We start from the raw sequence: 19,094 nt of genomic DNA on the forward strand, positions 1-19,094 counted from the left end.
AAATTAGTATTAATGGGGAATTTCAGAATAAAGGTCAAATGAAGTTCATCTGACAACTTATCCAAGCTCATCCTTACACTTGAAAACAAATCTGCAGGAAGCAAACTGCAAACATTCTTTGCTTAGCCTATAAGAGTTATCTAGAAATCTCAATCCAGCACCAGCATTTACAAATTAGATTTTTGGGTCTCCCTGGTGACACAAGGTGTTAAGTCTCAGTGTTATCGAGCTATGGCCAGTCACTGGAGCATGAGTTTGATCCCTGGCCAGGGAGATACCCACATGGCACAGCAGACCTCTCCTGTCTCGCCCGCTGTTCCCCTCAGCAGTGTATTTCAGTAGATCTGCCTGTTGTGCTCCCCGCTCTGTCCCTGGTGAATCCTCTCACACCCCAGCACCTCTGGTCTATACCCCAATTCTTGTATGCATAAATAAATTTTAAATTTAGATTTGATGTAAAAATTAAAATTCCCTACTTCTCTTGAAAACTTTCTGAAATTCTATAATAAGGGCATAGCAGGTGCTGTCTCATCTCCCCAAACCTTTTCCTCTCACACACAATTGCTTAAACCAAGTACCCAGTGCACACTTCCAGGATGGGGGTAACCATGCTCCCTGCCATCCACCAGCCCCTACCCATGCACTTTTACCCAACAGCCATCGTAGGTTTTGAGTCTGCTGGGCCCATGCTTGACAGTAATTAAATTCAATTAGGAAAGTTAAAATAAGTAGTCATTTTTCCCTATAAATATAGCTATTCCTAAATCACAGAATGAAATAAAGTGTACCTCACTATTTCACCTTATTTCACAAAAAAATCCATGATACCCCTGTGTCTGCCAGCAGAATACATTTGTAGAATAAGTCTTAAACAAAGACAGCACATTTTTCTCATATATACTGATGCTTATTTAGAGCTTAATTTTTTTTCCACTTACCTGTCCAATTCCAAGACAAATCGGTGACGGGAAGCTACAAAGAACACAGAAAAACAAGTATTTTTAGCAACTGATAAAAATTTGAAAAAATCTATATTATACAATGATAAAGTTATTTTAAAGTCTTGGGCAATTTACACTCTTAGACAATGAAAACAATATCAAATTTGTTGATTTTTCATGTCCTTTCCTTTTTAAAAGGGATCATTGCTAAGCTTAGTAATTTCCTACTGCTGTTTGAAGCAGACTGTCTTTATATCAGTAGAAAACATGATGGTATATGTAGAAAGCCAAAAATTATCTGGGTTAAATTATTAGAATTAATAAATAACTCTAGCAAGTTTACTGGATAAAAGATGAGTACATGAAAAAATCATTTGTATCTATATGCCAGCAAGAATCAAGTAAAGTGAAGATTTATTCACTTTAAAGATATTACTTATTTTAAATTATTTTAAAGATATCATTTATAATACCAACAAAAACATCAAATAACACTAAGTACATAGTTTATAATATTAAGGAATTATTTTTTACTTTTCTAAGTATAAAATTGTATTGGGGTAATGTTATTTAAAAGAAAAGAATCCATATCTTTCATAAGTGCAGGTCAAAGTACATATGATGATATAATTTTAATTTGTTTCAATACAATCTAGGGGAAAATGGTGGAACTGAGTGGAGGAGGAATATAAAAGGTAGGGGAGAAGAGCAAAAAGGGTGTTGAAACCAGATAATGGATACAGAGCAATTCATTATACTATTTGTTAAAATAATATACCCAGGAACAAATTTAATGAAATCAATATCTAAAAAATGAAAGAAGTCCTAAATAAAGTTGATGGATTGGAAACTCAGTATTGTAATGAGGTTCATTATCTTCAAACTGATCTATAAAATCAATGTAATCTCTGTAAAAATACCAGCAAGTATTTTACAGAAACTGAAAACCTGATCAAAAACTGAATGGAAAACATAGAGCAATAATTACCCATGATTACCTTGAAGAAGAACAAAATTGGAGGAAGGACTATTGGATGCTAGGGTTCACTTTAAAGCTACAATGAATGAGACACTGTGTTTTTTTGTAAAACCATAGTCCAAACAGGACAATGGAAGAGGGTATGGAGACAGGTACACTGCAGAGTAGTGGTAAGGAGAAGGGGAGAAGGAGCAGAGTCTTTCAACAAATGACACTGGCTAGTTTGGATACTGACTCCTGACCCTACCTCACACATACTAAACAAGGCAGCATTACACCTCCTCCGGCTTACTTGTTGTCCGTTGGTTCCAGTCTGCCGGGGACCAGCCTCCGGCAAAACGTCTTGTCAGGGGTTCCTGAAAGGATGAGACGGCCTAGGCGAAAACGAAAGAACTGAAAACTTAAGGGCTGAGGGGAAGGGGAATGAGGTAGAATGAGGAGACACTGACACTTGGTGAGGTGCTAGTATCTTCTGCCGAGAGACTCAGCAGGTCTTTATTTATTCATTATTAGTAATAATAATAAGAAAATACATTATCAAGTGTAAAGCATAAACAATTAGTATATTATGTTTCCCATAGACTACTGGCCCCTACAGGTCTCAGCTAGACGGCAGCTCTCAAGGTTAACAGATAATAAACCAAACCTAACATTAAAGCTACTTATTTTTTCATTTAGACAATTATTGAAAATAGTGAATAACCGCCAGTGCATCCCTATCAGCTAAAGCCTAAGCATCAAAGGACTATTCTATTCACATGACCTTCAGCCGGAGACCAGCTGCTGCTCAGCTATCAGAACTTTTTCTACCTAGAAATTCTTTAACTCAAATAGCTTCATATTAAAAACTTTCCCAAGAAACTTCAAGAGAAAACAAAATAGAAGGACCTACTACAATTGTGCTGAATTGCTTGTCAGGCATGCACAACAAACCATCTTCCATTGTCAAGTGGGCCAAATTGTTTAATAATTAGTTTCTAATTTTCCATGCCGTTTATTTGCAATATACTGATGCATATAATATAGTGCCTAATATACTTTTTTGGGAAATTTTTTCTTATTTATGACCAAGAACAAAAAGTGAAGGAATGTTAAATCTTCATCCTCACGGTGTGAGGCACAAGGAATCTTCAGCCCCACGGTGTGAGGCCCTTTAGCTTCGGCCCCACGGTGTGAGGCCCTTTGGGCTTCGCTGCTTGCCAGTGTCTTATCTGGCTGGGGCATCATTTGCCTCCCGATCCTGTGCTTCATTTCTTTAAGAAACAGGCTTTTATTTTTCCAACCATTGTTAGTGCTGTGCCTTTGCCAGAACCTGCTGCACTTGTGTTTACGGATGGCTCCTCCAACGGTAGAGCTGCTTTCGTTATCAATGACAAACCAGAGTCCATCCAGACAACAGAAACCTCAGCCCAAAAAACTGAATTATTTACAGTTCTCACAGTATTTAAAATTTTACAAAATCAGCCATTTAACCTTTTTACTGATTCCCAATATGTGACCAGATTATTTCCTGATATTGAGACTGCTATAATTGCTGATGCTAAAACTACCATTGCTCCACAGTTATTGGAGCTGCAAACTTTAATAAGATCTAGGACATCCAGAGTGTATGTTGGCCATATTCGTGGTCATTCTAAATTACCAGGTCCTCTAGCTCGTGGGAATGAACTGGCCGATTTGTTGACTCGAGCAGCAGTATTCACAGTACAGGAGGCAATTAATGATCATGCCCTTCATCACCAAAATGCCGCTTCATTGCGGAAACAGTTTCATCTAACTCGAGAAACAGCCCGAGAAATTGTTCGCAAATGCTCGGTTTGCCCCACCACTCACCCTTCACTTCCGATGGGGGTGAACCCACGAGGCCTCAGACCAAATGATCTCTGGCAAATGGATGTCACTCATGTTACTAGTTTTGGGAGACTCACTTTTGTCCATGTTTCCATAGATACATTTTCTCATGTTATTATGGCTACTGCCCGGACAGGAGAAGCTTTTAAAGATGTCTCTCAACACCTAATGTTTTGTTTTGCCTACGTAGGCAAACCTCGTGCTATTAAAACTGACAATGCTCCTGTATATACATCCTCTGCCTTTAAGAAATTTTGTGCTTCATTTCAAATTGCTCATTCTACAGGAATTCCTTATAATCCACAAGGGCAAGCTATTGTTGAAAGAGCCCACCAGACTTTAAAGTCTCAGATATATAAACTACAACAATCTGATTTTAAACATAGTTCAGCTCATCATATTTTAACTCATGCAATGTTTGTCATCAATTATTTAAATTGTGATTCTCAAGGAATGTCACCAATTAATAGACATTGGGATCCTGACCAACTGGCCCCTAAACCTCAAGTGATGTGGAAAGATCTCCTTTCCGGAACATGGAAAGGCCCTGATGTGTTATTAGCAAATGGGAGAGGCTATGCTTGTATCTTTCCACAGGATTCGGACAGCCCAGTTTGGATTCCTGACAGACTGATCCGACATCATGTCTCAAGAGCCTTCACGGACACGCCCCCGGTCGAACAACCGTTGCCCTAGAATAAATAGGCACAGTCCTCCGGGACCCTATCCCTCATCACCAAGAAGCCATCGCTCCAGATCCCCCGTTGAAAGATTGTCCTCTTCTCTGCACCATCTTCGGGTCCGTGAGACATCTCATCATGATAATTGGGATCTGCTCAGAAACCTGGCCTCCAACGCTCGACAACTACTTGTACAGCAAAACACACACATCACCCCAGAAACCATGTTCCTTGCCATGCTAGCAATCTTATCATGTAAAATATCCCCAACTTCTCCTACTCCTCTCATGCCTTCTGTTTCTTATTGGGCTTACATCCCAGATCCCCCCTTTTTCCATCCCACTCCTTGGGGATTTCCCTCGCCCCGTGTGTACACTAATTATTCTGATTTACTAGGTGGAGATTCAGACTCTTTTGTTTTATTTAAAAGCACTAATAACTTTTCTTTTCAGGGACACATGGATTCACCTCCTATGTGTTTTACATCCAATCCTATCTATATGAAGTCTCAACTACCTGGCTGCCTACCTATTAACGATAAATATTTTTTGACAGCAACTTCAAAGCCTTCCTCCTCCGGACTTAACCGTGATTTATGGGTACTACTTATATCTCTCCTTGGTCCTCGCAGCACTAATGAAAACATAACTCGAGTTTCAGTATCCTCCACTCTCCCAGCCTGTTCAATTTATAACTCAGATAATTCCCAGAATATTATTAACACAAATCACAGATTTCCCACCTGGCATAATTGTAGGTTTCCCTCTGCAGGAATTCGTTTCCAGCCTTACCAGACTAATCTTTCTATTTATGATTTTTCAGTTTTTGGAGCAGTTACATCTGCCACTAATGTCCCCAAGGATTATAGGTTTCTTCTGCAGGATGCGCTCATCTACAACCGGTCAAATCGCCTCATCCCACCCCTTGAACCTATCACTCGATGGTATTCAGCGGGATGGATTACTCCCACCTACATCATCAACACTTCGAATGGTTCCCGTGCATACCCGGACTTATTTCGCCTCCTTGCCGCCACTTCACCTGTGCTTTTTCGCCGACCTGGACATTCTATTCATGCTGTCACCGTGCGGGCTTGTGTGGGCCCCCCTCATGCCCTCCTCATTGAGGGCCCCGGACATTTAACCATTACTTATCATCACCATACTTTTCATGTTAATTGTACTGGCTGTATTCTCACCAACTGTATTACCTCTGTTAGCTCATTGTCTAAAGCTACTTTTGTTATCTTACATCAGCCTCCTTATGTCATGCTCCCTGTAAGCTTACAACAGCCGTGGTATGATGACATTGGACTGTATACTCTTCAGCTTGTGGGACAGGGACTGCGTCGCTCCAAAAGGTTTGTAGCGGCGCTTATACTGGGTATTACGGCACTTATTGCTATTATTAGTTCTGTTGCTGTTTCTACTACTGCTCTCGTACAACAAGTTCATACTGCCTCCCATGTTAATGATTTGTCTCGTAACATCACACATGCTTTGATTATCCAAGACCACGTTGATAATAAGTTTGAAGCTCGTTTAAATGTTCTTGAGGAATCACTTTTACATATTGGCAATCAAATTCAACACATAAAAACGCATTTGACTACCAAATGTCATTCTGATTACAAATAGATTTGTGTCACTCCACATGTTTATAACTCTTCTTCTATTTCTTGGAATAATGTCAAAAATCATTTACTGGGTGTTTGGAATAATACAAACGTTTCCCTGGACCTTACTGCTCTGCAGAAAGATATTAAGGCAATTAGTTTAGCTCATGCCCCCTCATCCACACCTGCAGAAGTTGCCGCTTCCTTCCTGGCTTCCTTGCAACATTATACCACTAAGGCCACCTGGTTCCCATCATTTATTACTTTAGGTATTGTTTTGCTTGTCACCATAATTATATTGATACTCTTCCCATTTTTTATTAAATTGCTTTTCCATGCTATCAATCAGTCACGTGTTGAATTAAAAACTATACAGATGATGACTAAAAACAAAAAAGGGGGAGGTGCTGCAGGAGGCCTTGATGCCCCAGCCAGATAAGACACTGGCAAGCAGCGAAGCCCAAAGGGCCTCACACCGTGGGGCCGAAGCTAAAGGGCCTCACACCGTGGGGCTGAAGATTCCTTGTGCCTCACACCGTGAGGATGAAGATTTAACATTCCTTCACTTTTTGTTCTTGGTCATAAATAAGAAAAAATTTCCCAAAAAAGTATATTAGGCACTATATTATATGCATCAGTATATTGCAAATAAACGGCATGGAAAATTAGAAACTAATTATTAAACAATTTGGCCCACTTGACAATGGAAGATGGTTTGTTGTGCATGCCTGACAAGCAATTCAGCACAATTGTAGTAGGTCCTTCTATTTTGTTTTCTCTTGAAGTTTCTTGGGAAAGTTTTTAATATGAAGCTATTTGAGTTAAAGAATTTCTAGGTAGAAAAAGTTCTGATAGCTGAGCAGCAGCTGGTCTCCGGCTGAAGGTCATGTGAATAGAATAGTCCTTTGATGCTTAGGCTTTAGCTGATAGGGATGCACTGGCGGTTATTCACTATTTTCAATAATTGTCTAAATGAAAAAATAAGTAGCTTTAATGTTAGGTTTGGTTTATTATCTGTTAACCTTGAGAGCTGCCGTCTAGCTGAGACCTGTAGGGGCCAGTAGTCTATGGGAAACATAATATACTAATTGTTTATGCTTTACACTTGATAATGTATTTTCTTATTATTATTACTAATAATGAATAAATAAAGACCTGCTGAGTCTCTCGGCAGAAGATACTAGCACCTCACCAAGTGTCAGTGTCTCCTCATTCTACCTCATTCCCCTTCCCCTCAGCCCTTAAGTTTTCAGTTCTTTCGTTTTCGCCTAGGCCGTCTCATCCTTTCAGGAACCCCTGACAAGACGTTTTGCCGGAGGCTGGTCCCCGGCACCAGTCATTATCTCAAGCTACTAAAAAATAGGGAGGGAGATATCACAAAAAAATTTCTCAGCCTTCAATCTGGTACCAGTGTGAGAATAAAGTTAACTCTCGTGGAAGCCAGGTTGTACCACCCACCTACCCCCTCCTAGAGGTTTCCTCATTGCCTTGCCAATAGCACCCCTCCCACCCAGAGAGCAGCTGTATTTCAATCACTGGTTTCCTTGGGGATATTAACTGCCCCCAGTTCAGAACAACTCTGCAGTTTCCAGCTCCACAGCCCCTAGATCAGGCTGTGTTGTGACTGCAGCACAGCTCAACTCCTCTCTGCCTAACCCTGCCCACCTCACCCCCTGACCAGAACGGATTTCCAAGAGCCTGCCCCAAGATACTTCCTCCACACGTCAGTCTGCTTCCCAGAGAATACAACCTATGACACCAAAAAAAAAAAAAACAAAATAAAATAAATAAGACAATATCAACACATTGTAAAAGAACAACTGAAAGTTTACAAAAAAGTAAACAGAGTCTGCCCTAGAAGAAAATATAATAGAAGATAATCTTCATAATTGCTTCCAGCTACAGAACACCTTAATAAAGAAGACACCAATAAAACAAGAGCTCAAAATTGAGATGACAAAACAGTTGGAGGAGATGAAAAGGGCACATACAGATCTAAAGACACTAACTGAGGACCAAGCAACTTAACTCCCATGACTAATTTAGAAACAGCACAGAACTAAATGGCCACTGCTAAAACTGAATTACCAACACTGTAGGTAATTTCAGAGAATGCAGAAGAAAAGGATAAAGTCGAAAAGATAAATATATACGAAATATAAACACCACCATACAGAGTTAACTGCTGTGCCTGTTATGCCAAACTCAATAAAGAGAAAAGGAAATGATCCGAAGAATAAAAGACAAATTCGTTTGCTTGACATGACGGGGGAGAAAACAAACAATCTTCACATCTGCACACTGGTAGAGGAAAATCTCAACATGATTAAAGTCACAGCCATGAACTTGCCATAAAAAACTGCCTGACAATGGAATCCACAAATTAGGAGTCAAATCAACATAGTGAGCTCAGGGATGGAGACATTGTGGTAAAAGGGCTGTTGCTGATTACTGTATGCATTTAAACAAGAACAGATTCCAACAACAATACAAGTATAATTACACAACTGGATGCAACATTACAAAAGAAGAGGGGAGGGAAGACAGGGTAAAGTGTACAAGTATGCAAGAATCCTCAACTTTCAGAGCAGGAAGATCACACTATCAACAGTTGAAGCATGTTCACAAAATAAACTCCTTAATGTTTTTTGTGATCTCTTAATCTTAGAGGGATTTTTAAGCTCTTGTAGTGAAATTTCTTCAAAATGTAACAATTCTTTTAGCTGACAGTATGTTGAATAATATCCCTATTTCAGGGGAGCACGATCACATATTTCAGAGCACAGGAGCACCTCTGCAACTGATTTCCAATGGTGGGGTGAAGGACAAAAATAGCAAAATGTTAACCACTACATCTTAGTGGGGTGTTCCTTGTACTTTGTTTTCCATTTTTCTATATGCTTGAAAACTTTCATAATAAAAAGTTGTTGAGGGACCTAGGTTAGCCTCAAAAAGAAAAAATTAAATAGAAATCCCTTCCCCCCACTTGTTTTTTAAATAAATTAGTAAATAATTAGCATACGTAATATGAACCGATTAATACAAAGGCATTTCAACATATGTGTGTATATATATATATCTCCAATCCATCCATCTATCTAAAAAGATGTCTGTAATTATTCCCTAATGTTAATTATAGTAGTTTAAAACATTTAACCCAATAACAGTTTTTGTGTGAATTCCTCATAATGATCACAACACAATGATTTTTCTTGAAAAAAAAATATTTCAAGATATCGAGTCTAGTTATGGACAGATAATTGTTATTGTTGTCTTTGTACATTTGTGTATTTAAACAACCCCTAATTCTTTTCACTGAATTCTTAATATAGGAGAGGAGCCAAGAAGTGTAGAAAGTGTATGCACACAACTCTGAAAGGAACAGGGAAATGAGAGTCCAGGTAGAGTTAAGGGAGAGTTAGTTTTGCCTGAGACACCCAAACTTGTTTTAAAGCTGATGGAGAAATGTTGCCTAGAATGGAAAAGGATATTGGAGAGAGAAGCAGAGCCCTGATTACTGGAGGAAACAAAGTAGTCCCTCCACTTGAGCAGAAGGATATGGAGGGGCCTTATTTTGTTAGTGGGCAGGATGAGGAACACTCCAGAACCCCCAAACCTGCTTGCTCTAAATGGGTTCTTGCCATTCACTGCATAAAAACAAACATACTTTGAGTACATAAAACCTTCAATAGAAAAGGACTTTAATACAGTTGGTGTGCAATAGAGAGAAGAGAATGTAGTTAAAATAGTTTCCCCATGAAACAACCAATATTACCCATCCCCTCACGGGTAAATGCCCAGCCAAACAGAGTTGGCCCAAAACAGAACCACTGAGGCCCAAAAGCTCACCACAGATCTAAGGCACCTTCAAGCGGGGACCATAGCAAAGTGAAAGAAGGGGCCAGACAAGTATGGACAGAAAAAAGCAAAAGCAAAACTGAAGTCAAGACAAAGGCTGCCATTGTCAGCCTCCCTACAGGTCTCTCACCCATGTCTCTTTCAAGTGTCTCCTTCCATGTCCCTCAAGCCCCTGGTGAAAGTCCAAGGCCACGAGCAAGTGCAGCCTCTTCACAAGTCTGTCTGCTCTGCCTGCTTCTCCAGGCCTTCTCCTGGTCCTCTTCTTTCCTTTCTTTTTCCCCAAGTCCTTCCTAGCTTCCCCTCAATGTTCAGCTACCCTTCTCAGTTACAGCAGGGGATCTGGAACCTCCCCTTTCTATGGAGACTACCCTGTTACAATTTGATAGTTTCTATTTTCTCAATCAAGTATAAGAGAAGGAGGTTGGAGGATACAGGGAGAGGGGTTTAGATGAAGGCACAAGTCATTTCTGAGACCAGAAAAGCAAGCCCCAAAAGAAACTAGTAGGTAGTCAGGGCTGCCAACTGAGGCCTGTAGTCATCAATTTTAAAGTCAACCCTGCCTGCTCAGAAGTGGTTTTTCTCCCACAATAGTCAGAGCAGCTCAGGTGCTAAAGGAAGGATGAAGGTGGTGGGCCATGTCTGGTGAGCATCACACAAGGTGGGAAAGGTAGGTCAGTGGCTCTCCCCTGGTCCAAGAGGGAAGGGATGTCCTGAAGGCAGACTGGAGCAAAAAAATCCAAAGGTGGTCCAGGGCATGAACACCCCCTGGTCAGAGTGGAGCAAAGATGGATGTGGCCCTTGCAGTGACCACAGGAGGCAGGGCTGAGCCAAGTCCCAGGAGAGAGACCATGAGGTTCCCAGCAGCTCAAGTGAGTCCCGGTGGGAAGACTGAAGCCTTCACTGAAGGAGTCACAGAGGCTCAGGAGCCCCTACAGGAAACCAGTAAGGGAGGGGTGAAGTCCAGAGTCTGCACAGAGCAGGGGCACTGTGATGATGTGAGGAGGTCTGAAGCCACCTCCTGGCCTCACCAGGGCAGGGTGAGGCTAAAGTCCAGGTCCATCCTAGTGGTCAGGGAGAGAGGTGTCTTCAGGAGCAAGCAGGTTTTCATCACAGTAAAAGAAAACCAGGAGTTGTTTCTGTTTTAAATTTCCAGTCTCCACCACTGGAGACTGAATCATGTTTATAAAAACCTTTTCAAGCAATTCATACTGCCAAAGTAGATTGGAAACCACTGTGTCAAAGTATCCCAAAGCCTTGGGAGGCATAAAAAAATAGACTCACACAGCAAATACTGACAATACTTGTTGAACTGTATACAACTAAGTTCTATGTTTTTATTAAGCATCATTAGTAAATTCTTGCATGACACAGGGAACAGTATCAAAATGGCAACAAAAACAAACTCGGACAACCCTCATGAATCTCAATCTGAGGAGCCCAGGGGTAACCAATTGGCAAAGAAGCAGGTTTACCTTGTTTTTCCCTTACACGGCAAGACCTTCAAAGATCTCTTTGCCAATCCAGGTAAATCTAGCATTACAATGAATTAAAACTAACAAATAACTAAGATCACTCATCAGTCTTGTAACCCCATCAAGAAACAATCTGCTCAAAATGGAAGAGCGAAAACACCCCAGAGTTACATTCTCAAGATTCTGTAAATTAGGTAATCATAGTAAGGTCCTTCCTTCTTCCTACAACACAACAACCCATCCTCAAATAACTAATGCTGGGTCAGATTTCTGTGGTTTATTGTTGTAACCAAATCACTCCAAACTTCCTCCCTCAAAAATGTGCTCTTACAACATTTGCAGATGCAAAAATAAACAATGTTATTTGAACAGGGTTCTCCAATTGTATAAAATATTACATTACGGAAATGTGTTCACTTATGAGTTCTAAAGGTCTTTCTTACTAAGGCAAAAACTTGATTTGCTCTTTCAATGATGGAACTCAGAATTTTAAAGATAGACTGGCTAGGACCTGAGATGTCCTGTATAATAATTCTTCCTTGTTGGACACTGCCCTCCACCTGCCTACCACATAACCAGTGTTTCTGGACCCTGCTTCCAAGAAGAGGTGATATGACTGCTATGGCCAGTGAGCACAGCACTCACTCAAGTGAGTTGACTTATCTCAAGATAAGTCTTATCTACTAAAGAAAGTAGACTTATCTTCAAGCTTCATTTGCCATAACTGCTAGACACTCCCAAACAAGACCATTAATGGCATTCGCTTATTTTTTCTTTTTGGGGGTTATTTGAATTTTCTTTTTCTTTCATTAGCTTGCATTGTATGTGCTAAATGATCCTGGTTTATATGCTCATTCTCATTTCCTTGAGGAAGTTTTTGTGGTTCCCATGGACACCAGCAAACACACTGCAATACACTGGTAAAAATCTCTTAAAGAATATCAAAAGTCGGGCCAACCTGGTGGTGCAGGCAGTTGAGCACAGCTCTGCGAAGCTGTCCGCAGCCTCTGCAGCGTGGGTTCGATCCCAGCCAGCCAGGGAGCTACCCACATGGTGTGGCAGACCTCTCCTGTCTCGCCCGCTGCTCTCCTCAGCAGTGTATTTCAGTCAGTCTGCCTGTTCTGTTCCCCACTCTGTCTCTGGTGAATCCTCTCACCCTCCCGCACCTCTGGCCTGCACCCCAGTTCTTGTATACATGAATAAATCAATCTTTGGGGGGAAAAAAAGAATATCAACAGTCATAGTATCACCAAAAAATATCCCACATCTATACTTTCCCTCCATATCTGCTACAACCCCTTCAGTCCAGACCAACCATCCTAGAATTATCTAGAATATTGTGTTTCCTAATTCCATCCCTGTTTCCATTACCATCAATTCTCCACCCGATTACCAGCCAAAGAAATCTTTTTAATGGCACAAATTATGGCGCGTGACTCCCCCTGCTAAATCCTTCCAAGGAAAGGCTTGCATGTGGGCTAATATTTAAACTATTTGTCGTGGTCTCTCTGTTTTGACCCTAGTCCCCTAGTATCTGCTCTCAAGACAGGGTGATTTAGACCATGTCACTCCTCTGCTTCTCTCCTTCCAGTGACTCCCATCTCCTTCAGGGCACCTCCAGGTGGTCCAAAGGGCCCTATATAATCTAGCAATCTGTTTACCTTGGGGTCCCACTTAATGCCATTCCCCATTTAGTGCCATGCCTGGCATGTTCTTCCTCCATCTCCCTTACTTCACTCAGAGGTGACCTCAAAAGTGAGACTTCAGGGCCTCCCAGGTGGCGCAGTGGTTGAGCGCTGGTTTGCGAAGCTGCCCGCAGCCTCTGCAGCACCAGTTCAATCCCCGGCTGCTCCCCGGCCACTGGAGGAGGGTCCCACATGGCATGCAGGCCTCTCCTGCCGCCCGCTGCTCCCCTCAGCAGTGTACTTCGGTCCTTCTGCCTGCTCTGCTCCCCGCTCTGGCTCTGATGAATTCTCTCACCCTCCCGCACTTCTGACTGTACCCAGTGCTCATATAAATAAATAAATAAATAAATAAATAAATAAATAAATAAATAAATCTATCTTAAAAAATAAAAAATAAAGGTGAGACTTCAGTGATCACACTGGAATTGTAAGCTCTGTTCCACATTGACACTCTCTTCCTGCCTTTTTTTTTCCTCCTGACCACATAGTTGCATCTGACATAAAATAAATTCTTTGCTTTATTTATTGATACAGCAGAAAACTCCATGCAAGCTCCAGAAGACTGAATGTAATGATGTTTGGGATGTTGATCTGCCTAATTCGTTTCTGTCTCCCATGAGCCTAGACTAGTGCCTGGCATATAATTGATGCTTAATAAATATTATTAAATGAAGGATCTGATCCTGTCTTCCCTGCCTATACCCCCACACTGCCCCCCCCAACTGTCTCTTATCTTCTTCCATTTGCTTATTCAGTTTCAGCCATAGTAACTTTCTCTCTGTTCCCCCAGCAGTCCAACCTCATGCTCTCCTCAGTACATTCCCTTCTGCCTAACATGCTCCAGCACCAACTACTCCACACCCAGGCATTCTCACAAGACACCACTGCAATCACCTTGCTTATTCAGGAACCTACTTGTTTATTTTCTGTCTCCACCACTGATGTGAAATCACTGGCTCAGAGCCTTTGTATAGTTCACAGCCTCTCTTCTAGTGTCTGTGATGGGCTTGGCACATAGTAGGTGCTCAGTAAATACCTAATGGAGGTAGAGCTAATTCTCAAGAATAAAATAAGAAGCCTGGAAATAGTCTGAGATCTCTTTGGGTTCATTATAAAATTCTTATTTTTACATTCAGTATACTTCACAAAGAGCCTCATCTATGACAGCTAGAGAAAAACTCCGGGAGAGAATTAACAGAGTTATAATTATCCAACTCTTACATCTGACAAAACTGCTTAGTCTGAGACTGGCCCAAGAGAACTATAGAAGATGAAATGGTGGAAATGGGTCTAAGTCCACAGCACTTTCAATGATGCTACAGGAAAGCAGAATTAAGCAGGGTTTTCTAGCCCTTAGGAATAGGCTCAAGGAACCACATTCTTGCTGGTTTACTATGCACTCACTAGAAAAAGCGCATCATCTGAACTTGTGATTGTTTTCTTCAGTTATCCATGAATCCGCTGGTAATTTTAGAATGAAACCATACAAACAAACGTATACGATCAGGACTCGTGTGCTTGTTAAACATCTAGACTGGTGTATAAAGCCCAGATCATCTTTGGAGTACACATTCGGTCACTTGTCTCTGTTCACCAGGGTATCTGCGGGCATGGGGATGGGCTCCGCAAGCACAGCCAGGCGGGCGTCCTGCGGTGGCGGTAGGGGTGCGGTGTGGCTGCTTTCTCGCCAAGTAGAACGACTCTGGTAAACTGTGACTGGGTTTTTAGAAGCCTGCGGGGGTTCCGGCCCTTTGCAGTGCTGGTAAACGTGGCGCTCGGCCATCCACGTGGGCCCCGGCGTCCCCGAGGCGCCCAGCTCGGGGCTCCCGTCCGCCCGCGGCCCCGGGCGCGGTGGAAGCGCGCAGAGGGCTGTGGCAGCTCCGCGGCGGCCCAGCCCGGGCCTCGGGGGTCGGGCCAGCCCCGACCCGCGCAGGGCGCAGAGGCGGAAGGTGCCGGGACAGGTCGCCGCGGAGCGAACGGGCGCTGCCCACCGCCCCCGCCCGGAGCCCCGGCGGCCGGCTCACCCGTAGGTGGTCAGCAGCGTCTTGTTGACCAGCACGAGGAGGAAGGAGCAGGTCCCGTAGAAGAAGGCCGACAGCAGCTGGGCCGCCGGCAAGGGCGCTCGCGCGGAGGCGGGGACCCCGCCGGGGCCCTCGGCCTGGCAGCCGGCCGTCATGTTCCGCCGCCCGCCGCAGCCTCGCTCGGCCCTGCCCCGCCGGATGCGTCCCCGCCCCGGGTCCCGGCGGTGGAGGGCGCGGCCCAAACAGGAAGGGCCTGGGCGCCAACCCCACCAGCCCGCGGGCCCCCCACCCCAGTCCCCGGAGGCCCCGAAAGCTGCGGGCACCGAGGATCCGGTGCGACTGGAGCTGGCTCGCAGAAATACCACGGATCCTAGCACCTCCTTCTGACCCTAAAGGGAATATAGGAACGGGGTTGGGAATAGAGTAAGGCTGACTTGCGCCCAGACTGAGCTCTTGGAGAGAAAACACTTCAGTTAACTCTCAGGGTTTGTTAGGCTGCTTTCCCCCTGCTATCTTGTGGGCGTGGGGGTGGTTGTTTTTAACGTGTAATTTGCGCAGAATACAAGACAGATTTTACGAGTCCACAGTTCAAAGCTTGGACAAATACAACCGCTCAAAACATGTACCATTTCCTGTACCCCCAAAATTGCCCTTTGTGCCCGGCGGAGGTCAAATTCCACAGTACCATGGAACTCTGATGTACGTTACTGTAAATTAGATTTGCCTTTTCATATATTTTATGTATGTGCTATTAAGGCTTTTTTTCATTGTTCATTTTTGTGACTCACCCATTTAATTGTATCACAATGTGTTTCTACATTCACCAGCTGATGGGATCTTAATTGCTTCTACTTTAGGACTACTATAAAAAGTGCATCCAAGAACGGTCCTGTACAAGCTCGTCTGTGAACTCATGTCTTTACTTATCTTCTTTGACACCGAGGAGTGGAGAGGCAAGGGATAACACGGGTGCAGTCTCAAGGCTCTTCTTGCCTGAGACTACTTTAGGGCAGGTTCTCCCCTTACCCGAGGGCCGACTTCTCTAGATGGATAGTAAGCAAGCCTCAGTGTTTGTTGTTCACTGTGATTGAAGGGAAGTAGACCAGAATTGCCTGCTCTGACCAGAGCCTGCCTGCTCTATTTTTTCAAGTGTCCCATACTTTCATTCTAAATAGTCTTTAAATGTCTCAAATTTTATCTTAGAAAAGCTGGAGATTTCAAGTTAAATGGATGTTTGGATTTAAGTATACCATACTATACAACAGCTTTTCTAATGTAGGCACTGAAAAATCAAGAATGTTTTCAGCACTGATTAATAAAAAAATAAGCAGAAATTTTGACACATTAGTACCAAAAAAGAAAGAAAAAACAAAAACAAAACCACACAAGCAAGACCATTTTAAAATAGAAAATGAATTCAATTAGGTTGAACCAAAAAATCGAACTTACAATCATTTTGGCAATTTAAAAGATTTTTGCTAATGAGCCCCCAAACAAGTTTTGACCATGAAAGAGTATTTTGAAGTCAGTTTTAATGATAGCCTTAACCAAATTTGCACTTGCTTCTATATATATATTTCCAGACCCTTAAAGGTCTGTCAAAATCTCAAGTCCTTACTGTTTAAATCAGAACTCACACAAAAAAATTTCTTGCAAAATTCTTGACATTGCAAATACACAACAAAAAAACCTACCAAACTAAAGAAAAAATTAGACCAATTTGCTCAACTCATAAAAGTGAACAGGCCCTGAGTGAATTCTTGGGGAGGTGACCCCAGATTCAATACATCCTGAATGTATTTAAGTGGGATGAAGTCCCAGTTCCTAATTACCCTAAAGCCTGGCGTAAGATCAGCAATAGTTTAATACTTACACCAGTGCATTTTTCACACTGCAAAAATGAACAGATGAGAAAGTTAAAATGAATGTCTATAATCTAAAAGGGCATGCTTTTTAAGTAAGAAAAAGGAATTCACATTCTGGTTCCAACTATGCAAAAAAAAGGCCTGAAATGAGACTGAAATGAAAAGTAAAATGCACCAATAATAATGGTTGAAGAATGTGGGACTACAGGCAACATTTCTATCTTCTTAATTTCTTTATATGATGGTAACATTTTTGATAGGAAATCAATTTATAAAGGTTCAAGAATAAACATGTACTTTAAACTGTAAAGGAAAATAAATTTTTATTCAAAGCATCTTTTAAAATTACAGCATGTTTATTCCTGCTGTCAACTCTGCCAAACTACAACTTAGCCATATGAAGCATAAAACACTTCAAAAATTTGAATGTAAACCACATTTTTAAAACAAAAAGCAGTCTTAACACACTTCAAATTTTAGATGCCAATGTATTTTGTCCAAGATATAGCTTATGTCCAAAAAAAACATTTTAAATATTTCTATAGAAAATAGTTGTAGTAATTTATTAAACTTCCAATTATACAAATAAAAAATGTTTTTGAATATAACTATTACAGCTGACAAAAGCTGACTGGAGAAACAAAATCCCTCACTTTTGAAGGACTTAACTTTTATTATCTGTGAACTATATTTGTATTTTTTATATTGTTACTGCCCTTCTTTCTTAAAATTCATCAAAGTTTAAATTTCCCAAGACTGATGAGCATTGTTTTTTAATTCATTTAAATCATATTTGAGAGGAAAAAATTCTAGAAAAACACAAACACCAAGTAAATTTAGATGCTATAGTCTCTCTTACTGTGCTTATTAAGTGCTCCAGGTTAAAATTCTATATACCAGATTACAAACAAATAGACCATTACAAATATAAATTTTCTTATTACAAAAAAAAAAATCCCCTCAAGATTTGTAATTTACTATACAGAGGAATTACATTTTTAAAGTATGTCCTCATCATACACATCATTTATTACTATCATTTTTTGCTCCTTTTGAAGACATTTACATATGTCCCATTCCCCATGGCTACATATTTTAAAATATTTATGTACTGGAACACATTGGGATTTTTGGATAAAGAAGCCTGTATTTTGGATAATGTTTAAACTATACCTGTAGGATACTAGTTCAATGCAAAAAAGAGAAAAAAGGCACTGAAGAGCCCATATGTCCCTCTGTTATTCTGAGATTTACTTCAATTAAGCAATCTACAAAATTACCATGTTATGCATGTTATTCAGTTTCTGCTTAAAATATAAAAGTTAAAATGATGGATGGTCATGTCTACATAAAGGAGGTGAACTGCTCAGTTCGTGATTTTCTATTCATGCTTCAGTACATAAAGTGGGATTTAAAACACTTCATCTATTTGGAAAAATGGTTTAAAACCACCAAACAAGTTAACATACTTGCAGTTAAAACTATTCCAAAAGCCTACTTGTTTGAGCAGCTAACATTTTCCGCAGTGTTTAACTGATAGCTAAACTTAGTGACCACAAAATAGCTTAGCATGTTATTCGGAAGTAAAGCAAGAAGGTGGCTTTATGCACTGAAAATATAAATAGGAGGCTTCCACTTGCTAACAATTCTAAACAAGCAGTACAATTAAAATTTAGTGTTTGCTAACAATAGATCTAAAATAGTTCACTATGAAACAACCCTGTAGCTGTCCCTTTTATTAAAACATCCAAGTGCCAAATCTCATTACAGGGCCCATAATACTAAAACAAAATACCAATTACCAAGTCACCTAGACTTTGCAAGATTAATCACTCAACTTCAGCAAATGAGAAATATGAAATGTGCAAAAGTTCCCAAGTTAACATGTCAGGGATGAGAAATGCTTTTCAAACCTTAACATCATAGTGAGTTTTATAAAGCCTCAGAAAGACAAAATAAGACTGATTTTAGTCCAATTTTTAAAATGTTAAACTATTATGCATCTTATCAAAACCCTCAAGTATCTATTTTCTTCCAAAGTCCACAACTTACAACATCTTTCAAAACAGATTTCCATTTCTCTAGTCATATTAGGCATACCATTTTGTGATTTAAAAATATATATCT

The 19,094-nt window shown here is 41.0% G+C and overlaps 1 protein-coding gene across 2 annotated transcripts in view; it reads right to left on the reverse strand.

The window, feature by feature from the left end:
* Positions 1–15,257, reverse strand: part of SLC35D2 (solute carrier family 35 member D2) — a gene marked incomplete at its 5' end in the record, with an annotated part of 60,429 nt that extends 45,172 nt beyond the window's left edge. For both annotated transcript variants that reach the window (XM_084236632.1, XM_084236631.1), the window contains 2 exons: positions 939–972; positions 15,106–15,257. In XM_084236632.1, coding sequence (XP_084092758.1) covers positions 939–972; positions 15,106–15,257 — 186 coding nt within the window. The remainder of the gene's footprint in view (positions 1–938; positions 973–15,105) is intronic.
* Between the last annotated feature and the right edge of the window lie 3,837 nt (positions 15,258–19,094).

This window comes from Talpa europaea, assembly GCF_964194135.1.
Source record: "Talpa europaea genome assembly, chromosome: 7".
NCBI classification, from domain to species: domain Eukaryota; kingdom Metazoa; phylum Chordata; class Mammalia; order Eulipotyphla; family Talpidae; genus Talpa; species Talpa europaea.